This window comes from Myxine glutinosa, chromosome 1 (genome assembly GCF_964187855.1).
Source record: "Myxine glutinosa chromosome 1, kmMyxGlut1.1, whole genome shotgun sequence".
In the NCBI taxonomy this organism is placed as follows: domain Eukaryota; kingdom Metazoa; phylum Chordata; class Myxini; order Myxiniformes; family Myxinidae; genus Myxine; species Myxine glutinosa.
In genome coordinates this window covers 22,962,474-22,978,069 of record NC_136261.1, presented here as the reverse complement: position 1 = coordinate 22,978,069, position 15,596 = coordinate 22,962,474, and the positions used below count along the sequence as shown (strand labels likewise).

Sequence of the window (15,596 nt, the reverse complement as noted above, 5' to 3'; positions counted from 1 at the left end):
ATACACACCTCGACACATTAGGAACTATGTACACGAATACTGTACACTTCATGCTGGACATTTAATAATGAAATAACTATGCTATGTTTCTCCTATCACATTCCTGCAACAATATAAACTCGCGGTAACCCGTGAAAATCACGGGCATAAATAGTGTCTATGTTCATACAAACTAACTTGCCCTTCCCCTTCCTTTCCGCTTCCTTTCAAAATAATTGTGTCAGTTGGCACCAACATTCATTCTGGCGGATCTCCTGAATATCGCTTTGTATTCAACTGCAGTATTGTCTCTTATAGTGTGGTTACTGGTAAGTATCCCCTTTACATTTCTGATCGCATTTATATTTGTATTAAAATGCGTAGCATGCCTCTCGAGTCGCTGCACGTCCGGCACACATCGGGACAACTTCTTCTTCACCTCGGTATCAAGTGCAGCGTCTCTCTGTGCGTAAAACAAAATGGCGCGGGTTATTCAAAACTTTTAACTGATTTTCAGCTTTTATTCCACACTTATAGACATTTGGAGACATAGGTATGCTTATATGGAACGGTTAGTCATAACTACATAGTATCACACATATATTAGGGCGACAGGAGCAATAGCTGGAGAGAAGTTCCGATTACAAACTTCAGAAATAAGCGTTTTAATGATATAGATACGTTTGAATGCACGTGTGAAAACAATACAAGCCTCACAACTTTTGTTGCTCAATTTTTTGGTGAAGACTGCTCTATATATTTTAACTTGTGAATTTAATTCCAAGTACAGAATGCATACCAGCTCTCCTGTAATCCTTTTAATTGTCGCATCCAATCTAATATTCATGAATGATCTTTCAAAATATCAGTTTTGCAATGGAAAGCACTGTAAGAATACTTTTTCTCGCAAACTGCTCCAAGATGTTCCCTTAAAAGAACTGCTAAAAAAAACAAAACAAATAACAAATAAATAAAGCAACACATAAAGTGATTGCAAACTTTCTGTGCAGATGTTTGTGTTTCAACAGAACTGCAAGGGGGGTTTCAGCATGAAGAATTGGGCAGCAGCTTGAATCGTTTGTTATTTCGTCTTTTGCATTGGCGACGCAGTCCACTGTCCCTGCGTTCTGCACCAGAGGGTAGCAACTCGCCATATGGTGAGTCATCTCCATCTTGCAAGAGAACACTATACTGTACTGTATATTTTACATGGTGCTAATTAATTATAGGATGGTTTTTCTCAGTTTTTTTTTTTTTGCAACTCATCAGACCATAACCTTTTAAACTGGATGACAACAGATATTCATGTGGAACAAGTATCAACAAGAAAAAGCAATCCGAGAATGTGTTTGTGAGGTGTTTGTTTGGTTTATTGATGACGTAGATTTATGTTCAATCCAATATGGCTGCCGAACCACGTGACTGATCATCAATTTAATTTTCCCATACAATTTTTGTGCAGATCATGCTCACTAAATTTCAAACTGATTGGATCAAGCATTCTACTCATGTAATTATGATGTCATGATGAAGGCACAATTTATATCATCATGAATATATTGTTACAGTTTTAGGAAACCGCTAAGAAGCAATGGCAACCATCATACAGCTCCCTTAGAATAGTTATTTCATAGCAGAACATTATCATAGTCCCTTCCCTTTATATGGGTTAGTATGTCATTATGCGTTGGAGATGGGAAGAGAGGCCCTCCACTCATCAGGGATAATTCATGGGCAGAGCATATAGGCTCAAAAGCACAGCATCCAAGCACGTGCTCTAATTTTACCTGTCGCGCTGGAGTCCAATAGATGAGGCAGCCTTATGTCCCATAGGAGGCAAAGAGTGTCGTGGTAAAAGTCCCTTCGATAAGGCTGGTGACATGAAACCACAGGCCACCAATCAGGGCCTGAGGAACGTTCGAGTGGGCTTGTGGGGGCAGGGTGATGCAATGGGCCACCAATCGACAGCCCGAAGAACTTTCTCAAACTGCCCCCACCCTTGCCAGGGCCTTACTGAAAGGCCTCAGGCACTTTGCTCTCTCTCTGCACATGTTCATGATGCTCTCTCTTGGCCTGCCTGCCTGACTTTGCTTGCGTGCTGCCCGTGTTCGTGCTGGGGGTTGCTTTTTCATGCTCATGCTGGGGGTTGCCTTTTCGTGCTCATGTTGGGGACTGCCCTTTGCCGGCGTGGTGCTCGTTGGCGACGTCAAGACAAGGTCATTGCGGTGGAAGAGCATCCTGGTAACACCGTAACGATCGTTCCCTCCCTCCCCCCCCCCCTCCCCGCTTCCCCCTCCGTGAATGTGTGATGGGCACCCTTGTTGTGTTTATTCTTAGTGATCGTCATGAGGCATAGGTTAAGCTAGCTTTCTGCTTCTCGTCCCTTTTTCTTTACTATCGCTAAGTTCCACTGTACATACTTCTAAATAAATCAAATTGTTAAACATTTCTTTTCCAACTGTCCGTGAATATCCTTTCTTTCATTGGTCCGGCGCCATTGCTCACACCTAGCAATCAGGAGGTTATCATTCCCCGGTTAATCGGCTCATTAGCATCAGCCCGGCGGGTACCAAATGGTTGCTTGGCCATCGAAATTACCATCCAGAAACAAGAGTGGTACACCGCCGAAGGATACGTTCCCCGATTGGAACCGTCACAGACGGTTGAACCCTGCTATTGCGCGACGGACCAATTGGCGTTCGTAGTTGCTGTTTCGCAACCTGCCGCAGTATGAAGTTATTTGTGTGCGGCAGCCTCATGTCTGGTAAGTTCGGGAGGAAACAGAGGCTAACCCCCTCATAGTAGACCCAAACCCCACGACCGTAACAAAATGTTGCTCCCCATGGGGAGTACTTTACAATAAGCCATGTTTCGATTGTTTGCATGGAGCGGTTTCGGAGATATAGAGGTGCAAAGTTTTTCGATTTTTCCAAGATGGCGGCCGAACCACGTGACCAATGACGTCATAATTATCCAAAAATATTCTACAGGTGGAGTTGCACCTATGGTGAAAATTTCCTGTCAATCAGTCCAACAGTTGCAGACAAAATCATATTTATTCTGTGCGGACAAACAAACAAACAGACAAATAGACAAACGGACTCAAATGCAATACCCTCTCTTCTGGCGAGAGTAATAATGAACTTGGCCCACCATTTTGCATAGTCGTTGAAGAATACAAGAAGAAGAGAAATAAGACTATTTATTTAAACACATTGATGGAAAAATTGGAGCGGAAAATGAATCATAATTGGTACTTAATATTGTTACGAAAATGACTTGACTTGAAAATGAGTTCAAAATTGTTGAAAATGACACAGAATGCCAGGGAGCTTTGGCTATAGAAATATATATACATACATATATATATATATATATATATATATATATATATATATATATATATATATATATATATATACAGTGGAACCTTGACTTACGAGTGCCCCAACTTACGAGTTTTTCGAGATACGAGCCGTCGCTCGGGCGGTTTATTGCTTTGAGATGCGAGCCGAGATCTGAGTTACGAGCTTTCGCCACCCGGTCACGTGGTTATCTTGCCGTGCAAGTACAGTATCTCTGTCGTATAGCGCTGCATTTTTGTTTTCGCATGTTGGTTATTTTGAGTTTACGCCACCAGGTGGGTTCTGGTCACGTGGTTATCTTGCCGTGCAAGTACAGTATCTCTGTCGTATAGCGCTGCATTTTTGTTTTTGCATGTTGGTTATTTTGAGTTTACGCCACCAGGTGGGTTCTGGTCACGTGGTTATCTTGCCGTGCAAGTACAGTATCTCTGTCGTATAGCGCTGCATTTTTGTTTTCGCATGTTGGTTATTTTGAGTTTACGCCACCAGGTGGGTTCTGGTCACGTGGTTATCTTGCCGTGCAAGTACAGTATCTCTGTCGTATAGCGCTGCATTTTTGTTTTCGCATGTTGGTTATTTTGAGTTTACGCCACCAGGTGGGTTCTGGTCACGTGGTTATCTTGCCGTGCAAGTACAGTATCTCTGTCGTATAGCGCTGCATTTTTGTTTTCGCATGTTGGTTATTTTGAGTTTACGCCACCAGGTGGGTTCTGGTCACGTGGTTATCTTGCCGTGCAAGTACAGTATCTCTGCCGTCAACTTGTTCAGAGTGCCGGCGATAGCTCGCCTTCTCTTTGTGGAAAACACGGTGAGATCCTTAACATCCAACAACTAATGGGACGCAAACGGGGCGCCCAGTTTAGCGGTACACACATTGATGAATCACCCTGCCTGTGATTCACCCATGACAGGTTATAGCTGGGTCGGGATTCAAACCCAGGCTGGACAGTTTAGACTTTAGAGTCAAGTGTGCGTACCTCCAGTCCAGGCCATCCTGCCAACTTGTATGCTGCATACAGGTGAAATATAAAGCGCGAGATATTTTTATATATACTGTATATTTTAAAAAAAATTGGTGTGGTTTTTGGCGGGCTGGAACGGATTAATAGCATTTCAATGCATTTTAATGGGGAAATTTGATTTGAGAAACGAGCAATTTGAGTTACGAGCTCGGTCACAGAACGAATTAAACTCGTAAGTCAAGGTTCCACTGTATGTATATATATATATATATATATATATATATATATATATATACATATATATATATATATATATATATATATATATATATATATATATATATATATATATATATATGTATATATATATATATATATATATATTATTATTATGAACTGAACCATGCATTTGTCTGACTCTCATTTATGGCGGCCACTTCCCACGGTGCGTTTGAAAAGCTGTTCACGAAGACAAAGCTCAACATTCACTTTTGAAATGACAGGAGAACAGACATCAACTAGAAGGGCACTCAGTGGAGATCATACCTCCACCTGGTTGGCCATATCACTCGATGGTGAAGAACCACCTTCAGAGGCCATCTTTCCCCACAGAGCGGGGGTTGGCCTTTTTCGGGCACCATAGTCCCCTTTTTGAAGCAATGTTTTACGGCCGGATGCCCTTCCTGCCACCAAACCTGTTAGTCGACTCTTGCGACACACAGGGAATTACCAGTGAACTGGTACTCAATTTGCCGACCTCGGAAGGATGACAGGCTGAGTCAACCCCCCTGGCGTTAATTCAGCGACTCGATGGTGAAGAATCCCTGAACAGATTATATTAGCCGGATCCGGATCCAAATCTTCATCAAAATTCAATCGATTCTTCCTTGTCGCACACCCAACCTGTCCAACGAGTTTCGTCCAAATCCATCCATAACTTTTTGAGATATCCCACAATGTATAGTTTTTGGCCCTATCTCCCAATGGTGAAGAATCACTTAAAAATTCTAGTAGCCGGATCCGAATCCGGATCTTCACCAAAATCTAAGCATTTCGTTCTCGTCACATATGCTACATCTCTGCCAAATTTCGTCCGAATCCGTCCACAACCTTTTGAGATATTTTGTTGACAAACAGACAGACAAACGGACAAACAGACAAGGGTGAAAGCATAACCCCCATCCACCGTTGGTGGCGCAGGTAATAATGATGCCAAGTAATGAAACCAATAGTGCAACACAATTAACTTTTTTTTAAGTCTATGAACATTTTTAATTGATAGATTAACGTAAGCTATTACCATCACTTTGGACGGGTATTTTAGCTCGTACAGATACGTAGATCAAGGTTAATCTGTCCTGATTAATGTCTGATTTTTAACCATTTGTGCCACTCAAACACATGCTGTATAAGAGATAACACTTATCAGTGAACTGTCGACATTTTACACTAGTTTTGGTCCTACAAAGGTAATGGTCTTCCACAGCACAGGATGTACTCTTCGGAGCTATCTTGGCACAAAAATGCAACGCTTTGCACAACTGTTACCACTACACCAATCTTTGAGTGATTTTATTTTTATGGATATCGCCCCAGACAAGGCATACAGCCCCTCTAGGTAAGGGGCAAAAATATAAGGATAAAGCAAAAAAATATATATATATAATCCGTATGTTACCAAATGTGGCAACAGTACTCCATGAGGGGATGTCTTATACAGGTACAAAACAGCATTAGGAGGTAAATACCTCTGCTCTCAATAAAGACAACCAACTCGCTTGGAAGCACTCTGAGCAATACCAGAAATGTACTTATCCCAACGGAGGTTAGAAGACATGTACCAGACCAAGAAGCCGAAGCTCCGATGATTCTGTTGAGGTTGAAGACCCTATGTGCACAGAAGGGAAAGACCTGTTTCTAGAACGAGATGTGGACAACAGTTCAGTTTTCTTTGCATTGAAGATTACCAGCCAATCGTGCCCCGACTTCAACACATTCTCGAAATCATTGTCCAGAGAAACTCCAACCTCATTACGAGAGGTGTTCAGTGAATCAGCAGATGTGCAGTAGAGTGAGGAATCATCAGCATACAATCAATCAAGATGTATCATTCTTTTTTCATTTTCTAGAAAAGAAAGTGGAGGTTAACATTTAGTGGAGGTTAAAACCCCATTAGAAGGAAACCATGCACCATTATTCAACACATTACACGGTATGTTAGATGTTCCCCGATACTTGTTACCAATATAATTGACCGTGTCACTCTCAGACCAATTACATTTTGATTGTTGTACACCGCTCCTTTCCTATGCCATCTCCAGGCGCTGCATGACGTCATTGCCACGTCATGTGTCATGTGGTTCGGCAGCCATATTTATATGGTGTATCCCTTTGGGCAATGCCATCTGGAACAGCATTTGTCTGGCCGTCCTGTGTATGTATATCCCTCACAAACGTCCACAAATCAGAGCTGAGGATATGGTCACATGACGGTGGGACAGCAGATCCTCCACTCGGCAGATCCAAGCCCAGCTATGTTGTTAGACTATCATATTGGTCTTGTGTTGACATAACTTTACGTTGGTCTATGCATTTCATGACTTGCATCTTATTATATTGAAGGAGCTGGGGCTCCCACGTCGATCGGAAGAATGGACGCGACAAAAAGCTGGAATTCATCCGAGTTGCTTTAATCAAACCAAACACTCAGGCACTCTGAAAAGCCCGTTTATCGGGCAGCAATATATATACATATTATCCCGGAGCGTTTGCCCAGGAAAGGCGAGAGGGGGCGTGGCCCAGCGTCCTGGCTGCGGCCTGGCAAGTTGAGGGCGAGCCTGCCCGGGCGTCCTGGACGAGCCCGGCATGGTGATCGCTCCGCGTCCTTGATAGGTGCAAGGCGATTGTGAAAACCCAGCGGTAGCCGCTACACACGTCCCCCCAGAATCGACATGCACCGGCAGGGTCAATTTGAGGGGGGTCCTGATGACCCGGCCGAAGCGACCCCTGGCGGGTCGTGGGAGGGGGTCCGGTGTGGTGGTGGGCGGTCGAGTGGGGGGCACCGTGGATGGGGGGCGGCCTCACCGCGGCGGAAGGGCCACCCGTGGTGGGTGGTCGACGTCCACGTGCGCCGGCTTGAGGCGGTCCACCGCAATCCGGTCCGACCTGCCGCCGATGTCGATGACGAACGACTTGTCCCGTCGCAGCACCCGGAAGGGCCCGTCGTACGGCGGCCGGAGTGGCCCCCGATGTGCGTCGTGACGCACAAAAACATACTCCGCTGTGCGAAGTGCTGGGGGGATGTAGGACTGGGGGTCACCGTGGTGGGATGTTGGCACGGGGGCAAACCGTCGGGCGGCCTCCTGGAGGTCCGAGCGCTGGTGAGCTGCGGACCAGGGACTGGTAGCGTCGGGCACGAATTCGCCCGGGACGCGTAGCGCCTGGCCATAGACAAGCTCGGCGGTGGATGCCTGGAGGTCCTCCTTGGGGGCCGTGCGAAGGCCCAAAAGGACCCACGGCAGCCGGTCGGCCCAACCGCCGTCTTGAAGGCCGGCCATGAGCGCGGCCTTCATGGAGCGGTGGAATCGCTCGCACAACCCGTTTGCTTGGGGGTGGTAGGCCGTAGTACGGTGGAGCTTGACCCCCAGGTTGCGGGCGACCGCGCCCCACAGCTCGGAGGTGAACTGTGGTCCGCGGTCTGACGAGATGTCCGCCGGTGCGCCGAAGCGGGCGACCCAGGTGGCGATGAAAGCCTGCGCCACGTCGGCGGTGGTGGTGGAGACGAGGGGAACGGCCTCCGGCCACCTGGTGGTCCTGTCCACCATGGTGAGCAGGTGTGTGAACCCCCGTGACGGGGGGAGGGGGCCCACCAGATCCAAGTTGACGTGGTCGAAACGTCGTTCGGGCACGGTGAAAGGTGCCAGCGGGGCCTGGGTGTGTCGGTGGACCTTGGCCCGTTGGCAGGTTGTGCAGGTGCTGGTCCAATCGCGGACGTCCCGACGAAGGCCGTGCCAGACGAATCGCGCCGACACCAGCTTCTGGGAAGCTTTCCGGCCCGGGTGGGAAAGGCCGTGGAGGGAGGCGAAGATGCGGCATTGCCAGGTGACGGGCACGATGGGGCGAGGCTGGCCTTGGGAGACGTGGCAGAACAGGACAGTGTCCGCGAAGGGGATGTCGGCCAGGCGGAGGCCCGTGTCCGCCGCCCGGAGGGCTTGCACCATGGTGTCGGTGGTTTGGTCCGCCGCCATAAGCGCAAAGTCCACGCCCAGGTGGACTGCGTTCGCGCTGGCCCGGGAAAGACAGTCGGCCACGGCGTTGTTTTTGCCGGCGACGTGCCGGATGTCCGTGGTAAACTCCGACACGGCGGAGAGGTGGCGCTGTTGGCGGGCCGACCACGGCTCCGTGACCTTGGCCATGGCGTAAACCAACGGCTTGTGGTCGACGAACGCCGTGAAAGGTCGGCCCTCCAGGAGGTGGCGGAAATGGCGGACGGCCAGGTGTAGACCGAGGAGCTCCCGGTCAAACGTGCTGTATTTGAGCTCGTTCGGCCGGAGCTGCCGGCTGAAAAAAGCGAGTGGCTGCCAAACCCCGTTCACCCATTGCTCATGTACGGCACCCACCGCGTAGTCGGAGGCATCCGTGGTGAGGGCGATGGGAGCGTTGAGCACCGGGTGAGCGAGCAGTGTTGCGTCGGCGAGGGCCCTCTTTGAGCTTTGGAAGGCCGCATCCATTGCTGTGGACCAGGCGATGTCGTGCTTGGCCGGCTTGCCCCGGAGGGCTTCGTAGAGGGGCCGCATGAGTTGAGCAGCGCGGGGCACGAAGCGGTGATAAAAATTCACCATTCCCAGGAATTCCTGCAGGGCCTTTATGGTGCGGGGACGCGGGAACGTGGTGATGGCCTCGACCTTGGTTGGCAGCGGCACGGCCCCGTTCTTGGTGATGTGGTGGCCCAAAAAATCAACGGCCGTCGTGCCGAAGTGGCATTTGGCCGGGTTGACGATGAGGCCATGCTCGCTGAGGCGCCCGAACAGTGTTCGGAGGTGGAGGAGGTGCTCGGCCCGGGACGTGCTGGCGACGAGGATGTCGTCCAGGTAAACGAAAAGGAACGGCAGGTCACGCAGCACGCCGTCCATCAAGCGCTGGAACGCCTGAGCCGCGTTCTTGAGACCAAACGGCATCCGCAAGAATTCGAATAAGCCGAACGGCGAGATGACTGCCGTTTTAGGGACGTCGGCCGCCCTGACAGGTACCTGGTGATATCCCCGTATGAGATCAATTTTCGAAAAAATGACCCGTCCCGCCAGACGGGCAGAGAAGTCTTGGATATGCGGGATCGGGTACCTGTCGGGGGTAGTAGCGTCATTGAGATGGTGGTAGTCGCCACACGGGCGCCATCCACCCCCCGGCTTTGGCACGATGTGCAGTGGCGAGGCCCACGCGCTATCGGAGCGCCACACGATGCCGAGGTGCTCCAACGCATCGAATTCGGCCTTCGCCACGGCGAGCTTGGCTGGGTCGAGGTGGCGGGCCCTGGCATAGACCGGCGGGCCCGTGGTTGGTATGTGGTGCTCGATCCCATGCCGTAGGGCGAACGGCCGAAAACGTCGGCCGTGTGAGGGCCGGGAACTCCGTGAGCAGGCGAGCAAACTCGTTCGCCGCCGGGACGTCGCATGCCAGCTCGGTCGGCGCGGAGCTGCTCAATGTGCATACCAGGGAGCTGAAGGTTTCGGCGTTGATTAAATGACGCCGTTGGACGTCCACCAGCAGTCCGTGTGCGCAGAGGAAGTCGGCGCCTAGCAGAGCCATGGGCACGTTTGCGGTTACAAACGTCCAAGCAAAGCATTGGCCGCCGAAGCAGAGGGTGACGTTGCGCGGGCCGAAGGTGCGGATGGTCGATCCGTTGGCCGCAACCAAGGAGGGGCCGCAAACCGCGGATTGCCTGTCCTGGTCAGAGGCGGGTATGATGCTCAGTTGGGCGCCGGTGTCGCACAGGAAGCGCCGTCCGGACGCTTTATCCGTGATGAACAGTAAGTTGCCCGTGTGGCCGTCGCTCATGGCTGGTAATGAACGCCGGCCCGGCCGTTTCCCGGCCTGCCGAAGGTGCACGGGGGTCGGCATGTCCGGGCCTTCTGTCCGAACCTGGCATGATAGTAACACCACGCTTGGTCAGGTGGAGGCCCCGGTCGTCATGCTGGAGGTGGTCGGCTCGGTGTAGCGGCCGCCAATTGCGTCGGCAGTTCGGTCGTCGACCGTGCCGGGTGCTCGGGCGCCATGGGTGTTGCGTCGGACGGCGGTGGGTCCCATGTCGCCGCTGCGATGCACTGTCCTGCGGCGGAGATCTTGTCGGCTTCTCTGGCAAGGGCCCGGGGATCTGTGATCGTCGTGCTTGCTAGGGCGAGGCGTACCGGGTTAGGCAGCTGACGGAGGAACAGCTCCCGGAACAGGAATGCCGGAGAGTGCTCGCCGAGCAGTGAAAGCATGTAGTCCATTCGCTCAGAAGGGCGCGTGTCGCCGAGCTCGGGCAGGTCGAGCAGGCGCCGTGCGCGTTCCGCCGATGGGAGGGCGAAAGCGTCGAGGAGAAGCTTCTTAATCGCGCCGTATTTGTCAGCGGCTGGCGGGCTCTCGAGGAGGCTCAGGGCGCGGGCCGCGGTGGCCGAACCGAGCGCTGCTACCACATGGTGGAAGCGGGTGTCGTCGGCCGTGATGACTCGCAGGGCGAACAGGGAATCCGCCTGTGCGAACCAAACCGCCGCGTGAGCCTCCCAGAAGGTAGGCAGTTTAAGGGCGACTGCCGTGTCCATGTCGGTAGGTCACCAATGAAGGAGCTGGGGCTCCCACGTCGATCGGAAGAATGGACGCGACAAAAAGCTGGAATTCATCCAAGTTGCTTTAATCAAACCAAACACTCAGGCACTCTGAAAAGCCCGTTTATCGGGCAGCAATATTTATACATATTATCCCAGAGCGTTTGCCCAGGAAAGGCGAGAGGGGGCGTGGCCCAGCGTCCTGGCTGCGGCCTGGCAAGTTGAGGGCGAGCCTGCCCGGGCGTCCTGGACGAGCCCGGCATGGTGATCGCTCCGCGTCCTTGATAGGTGCAAGGCGATTGTGAAAACCCAGCGGTAGCCGCTACAATATCTTGATTTATAATAATAATAATTATTTTAATCTATTTATTATAGTTATTGTAACCTTATATTATTGCATCGATCCTTATTTTCATGTTATACGTGCCTGAATATGTACTTGTTTTTTTTGTTTTTAGCCGCGTCGCAGACGCTGCTCATCGAGTGCCCTCTGCTGTTGTTGTTGTTGTTGTTCTTCTTGTTCTTGCATTGAAGACAAAACCTCAAAGCTCCACCCATTCTGGGAACCATAGCTCCACCCATTCTGGCAGAGCCTTCATATAAACAAATATCCACCATTTTATTAACTCTCATAGCTTTGAGGCCTGTTTTGTAGGCCCGTGGTGTCTTCCTCTCTCACACAGTTTTATTTCAAATCAAATTCGATATATCATTTTAGACTCGGTTGAAAAAAAACGGGAAGAAAATCCGATGAAAGTTGCCCTTTATAGAACGAAATGAATTCTCAAAGGCCTGTAACTTCAAGTCCATTGAGATTTTTTTTTTTTAATTGCGGCATGGTCAGTCATACACCACCCGAAATAAGAGACGGGAAAATGCCGAGATATATATATTTTGTTTAAATCGCGGCATGGTCAGTCATACACCGCCCGAAATAACAGACGGGAAAATGCCGAGATATATTAAAAATTCGTCCATTTGATGACAATCGTCACGATGAAATATTTAATTTATACGTCGTCACAATAATGTGGAGAGAGGAGCATAGCTTCGTTCACGTGTCACCACACACGGGAAATTGCCGAGATTTTTTTTTTTAAATTGCGACATGGTCAGTCATACACCGCCTGAAATAACAGACGGGAAAATGCCGAGATATATTAAAAATTCGTCGCCACACACGGGAAATTGCCGAGATATATTTTCACTTTGCACAAAAATAACATCAAGTAATCGAATCATTAGGAATGTCCTGTGCCTATAACATCGACGTTATAGGCACAGCTGCATCTAGGCATCGTGTAACATCGACGCGGCTTTTGTTTTACCTAAAACTTTTTGTACTTGTTTAATTAGTAGTACCTTCTTTGAAAAATAAGGTACTACTTATTTAAAATCATTTAATTCATTTTATTTATTTGTTGATGTTATTGCAGTCATTGCAAAAAAACAATTTAATTGTATTAATTTTCATTTTATATTGTGAATCATTCACAATTCAACTTCTGGCTTCGATGATTTGATAATAAAACTATGCATTGGATGTAATTTAAACAAGTCAGGAGACGACGATGGTTCACGAGCGAGCGGTATTCAATGACAAAAGACGGACTATAACCGAAACAGGCCCGGACAGGCCAGGCCCGGAAATGTCAAAACGGTTACTGACCTTGAAATGAGATAGAAAATAATGTATAATCAGTTTTGAGGTTAGTCAGCTGCACAATACCGAAAATTCGGTGAAAAATGAAATTTAAAAAAAAAGAAAAAAAATGGAGCTCCGTGGGGCCGTGACACATGACATTGGCCGAACCAAATATCGAAACCCCTGTCAGATTCCACCAAACCCCTCGGAGAAGATGTAGCTTGAAATCGATTACCCCCTAAAAAGACATCTTTTTCAGGCGTGGCTCTGCCCACAATGGGCGTAATACGCCCACTCCAGGCAGGACACAACTAGATCATGATATCAACCTCCCACCCAAGTTTCATCAAGATCGGATGATATCATCCGGTAGTTATGCTGTGGACAGACAGACACACAGACACACACACAGGCAGACGCACACACATGACGAATATAGTGGTCACTTGATAAATCGTGAACCAAAATGGAAGTGGGATGCACATAGTATGGCATATACCTCCATAATCTATATATTGTTATGTCGGTTGGGTAGGCATATGTAGATTTAGGTAGATCTGCATAGGTAGGTGCTTTGTCTGTCCGGATAGGGAATCTCGATGTAATAAGTTCTGTTAGCCCGAATGTCGGATTAAGTGTGTACCTGTGATCATACGAGGATGATCGGGTGATAGGTAGAATAGGGATTAGGCTAACTCCCTGGTATGTGAAACCTCTGTGATTATTCCAGTGTCCCGTATGGCAACGCACGCTTATACATTAGCTAGGCCCATTAGCACAACACTAATTAAATTCCCCCGCCACCACAATGACTGACCAAAAAGACAAGCAGGAAGCGACCGCGTACTACGGTGGCCTGGCAGGCAGACATCGACCAGGCAGGCTGAGAGCCACGTCCAGAAAGACGTGTGATTGGTCAGGGGAAGGGCAGAAAGCGTCCCCGTGATTGATGGAAGGAGCGAGACACTGATTGGCCACTGACGGGTGGCATGACATGAAAGGCAAAAAGCGCTCGGCCAATGAGAGGACACCAACGCGATCAGAATATTTGAGAGGTCGAGGGGCGCCGTGCTGGTTGGAGGAGAGGAGGGCTGACGTCACGTGACGGCGAGTAAAACCCCTCACTCGCCGGCATTTTCTCTCTTCCCTTGGCCCTCTTGCTCTGGACTGTCCGTTTACATTTCCCTTCTCGCTTTGGCTTCTTTCCTGCCCGGACCTCCCTTCTGCCTTTGCCTTTCGTTCCCGGTTGGACCTTTCTTTGCGAATCGCGAATTGCCTGCGTTACGACGGATGTTGAGGAAACGTTGGAGCACCGTCGATTCTCTTCCCTGGTGTTCATGTGCGAGCGAGGCTTGCCGCTGAGCGGGCGAGACCAGTGCGAGCGAGGCGCTCGATGAGGCCTTTCGGAGCGTGCACACCAGAGCCTGGACGATTCCTGTCGGACGCTACATCCAGACACAGATAAGACGCATCACACCCAAACCACAACGTTTTCTTAATTTCATTCTTCCTGTGTTGTGTATTTGAAGTGAAGTGTGGGAGCGCTCCATTAGAGGGGTTTAGGTTTTATTGTCACGTTTCATTGCTCTCGGGTCCGTAATAAATATTTCTTTTTTGTACATTTTACCTCCGTCTCGGGTTGAGTTAATTTCCACAGGGAGAAGACATCGTCGGGGCCATGAAGGTAAGCGGCATTCTCCCCAACCCCCCTGCCCGTGTATGATCCGCTATTGAATTGGAAATGCCTCGTTAAGCTCGATTCCATCCGTGGACGCTCTGTCTTAATAGAGTCGTCCACAGGACAATATTTACACTTTGACTTTATGTAATTTCACTCAAAAACTTGAAAAGTGTTTTTATTATTCTGCTGCAGGAGAAAAGTTTCAAAAGTAATTTAATGTAGTTCATGCAGTTGGAATACATTGTAACCATTAGCTTTATGTTAGTATGTCATATCATCAGTATAACAAATTCTCAGGATTGCAGTCATTCCTAATTTTAAACTATTTATTTTTATAATACCAAAGTTCAGAGCTGATAAGTTCAAGCTACAACAGACATCTGTTTACTCTCATTCTAAAAATGCTATGCAATCTGTCTCAAGGAGTCTCGAAAGCAACATATGAACCCAGCTCCTTGGGTATCGACCTGGGACATCTGACCCCGGGATTGTCAGATATGGGGGAGAGTGGTATGGATACCTCAAGTGTGGAACTGCGAGCCAACGCCCACCAACGAATCAACCTCTTGACACTGGACGTACCGAAAGGCCCGTGCGCACTATGCGGCCTAGGTCTCCGACGCCGGGACACTGTGTATGGCTGCACTGAATGTACCTTTCAGGGTGACCATTTTGTGCGCCTACATGTTGTTCCCTGCTTTGATTTGTGGCATCGCCAGCAAAAAGTTTGATGCATAATCAAAGGCGAATAAAGAAATTTTTCCACATGTTTATACTTTACTATGCTGTATAACTTGCAGTATATATTTTTGGATTTTATTGCATTAATGGGCATGGTTGGTGCTGCTTTATACATTACTAGCACGATTCTAATCCTGTTGGCATTTTGAAGAAATCAATTTGTTTATTACTTGCAAAATCGAATATTTGTTGGTCTTGTGCGTTATTCTCTGTCTGTTTGTCTGTTTGTCAATTGTCTACAGGTTACAATTTGAAACCGATCTTCATGAAACTTCACCAGATGGTAGAGTTAGTCATAAGGAAGAAGCCTGTTGATTTTGGGGTCAAAGGTCAAAGGTCATCTTGAGGTCAAATTTCTAAAATTGTCATTTTTCATCCATTCACTTGAAAGTTGAACAGCATTTGCATATTGAATCACAA

At 48.6% G+C, this 15,596-nt stretch overlaps 1 protein-coding gene across 1 annotated transcript in view; it reads left to right on the top strand.

Moving 5' to 3' along the window:
* The window catches only part of PJVK (pejvakin), a 31,717-nt gene extending 16,515 nt beyond the window's left edge, over positions 1 to 15,202 (top strand). The window contains exons 5-6 of the mRNA XM_068108282.2: positions 990 to 1,136; positions 14,859 to 15,202. Of these exons, the coding sequence (XP_067964383.2) occupies positions 990 to 1,136; positions 14,859 to 15,166 (455 nt within the window). The 3' untranslated portion in view covers positions 15,167 to 15,202. The remainder of the gene's footprint in view (positions 1 to 989; positions 1,137 to 14,858) is intronic.
* Positions 15,203 to 15,596: the final 394 nt, after the last annotated feature.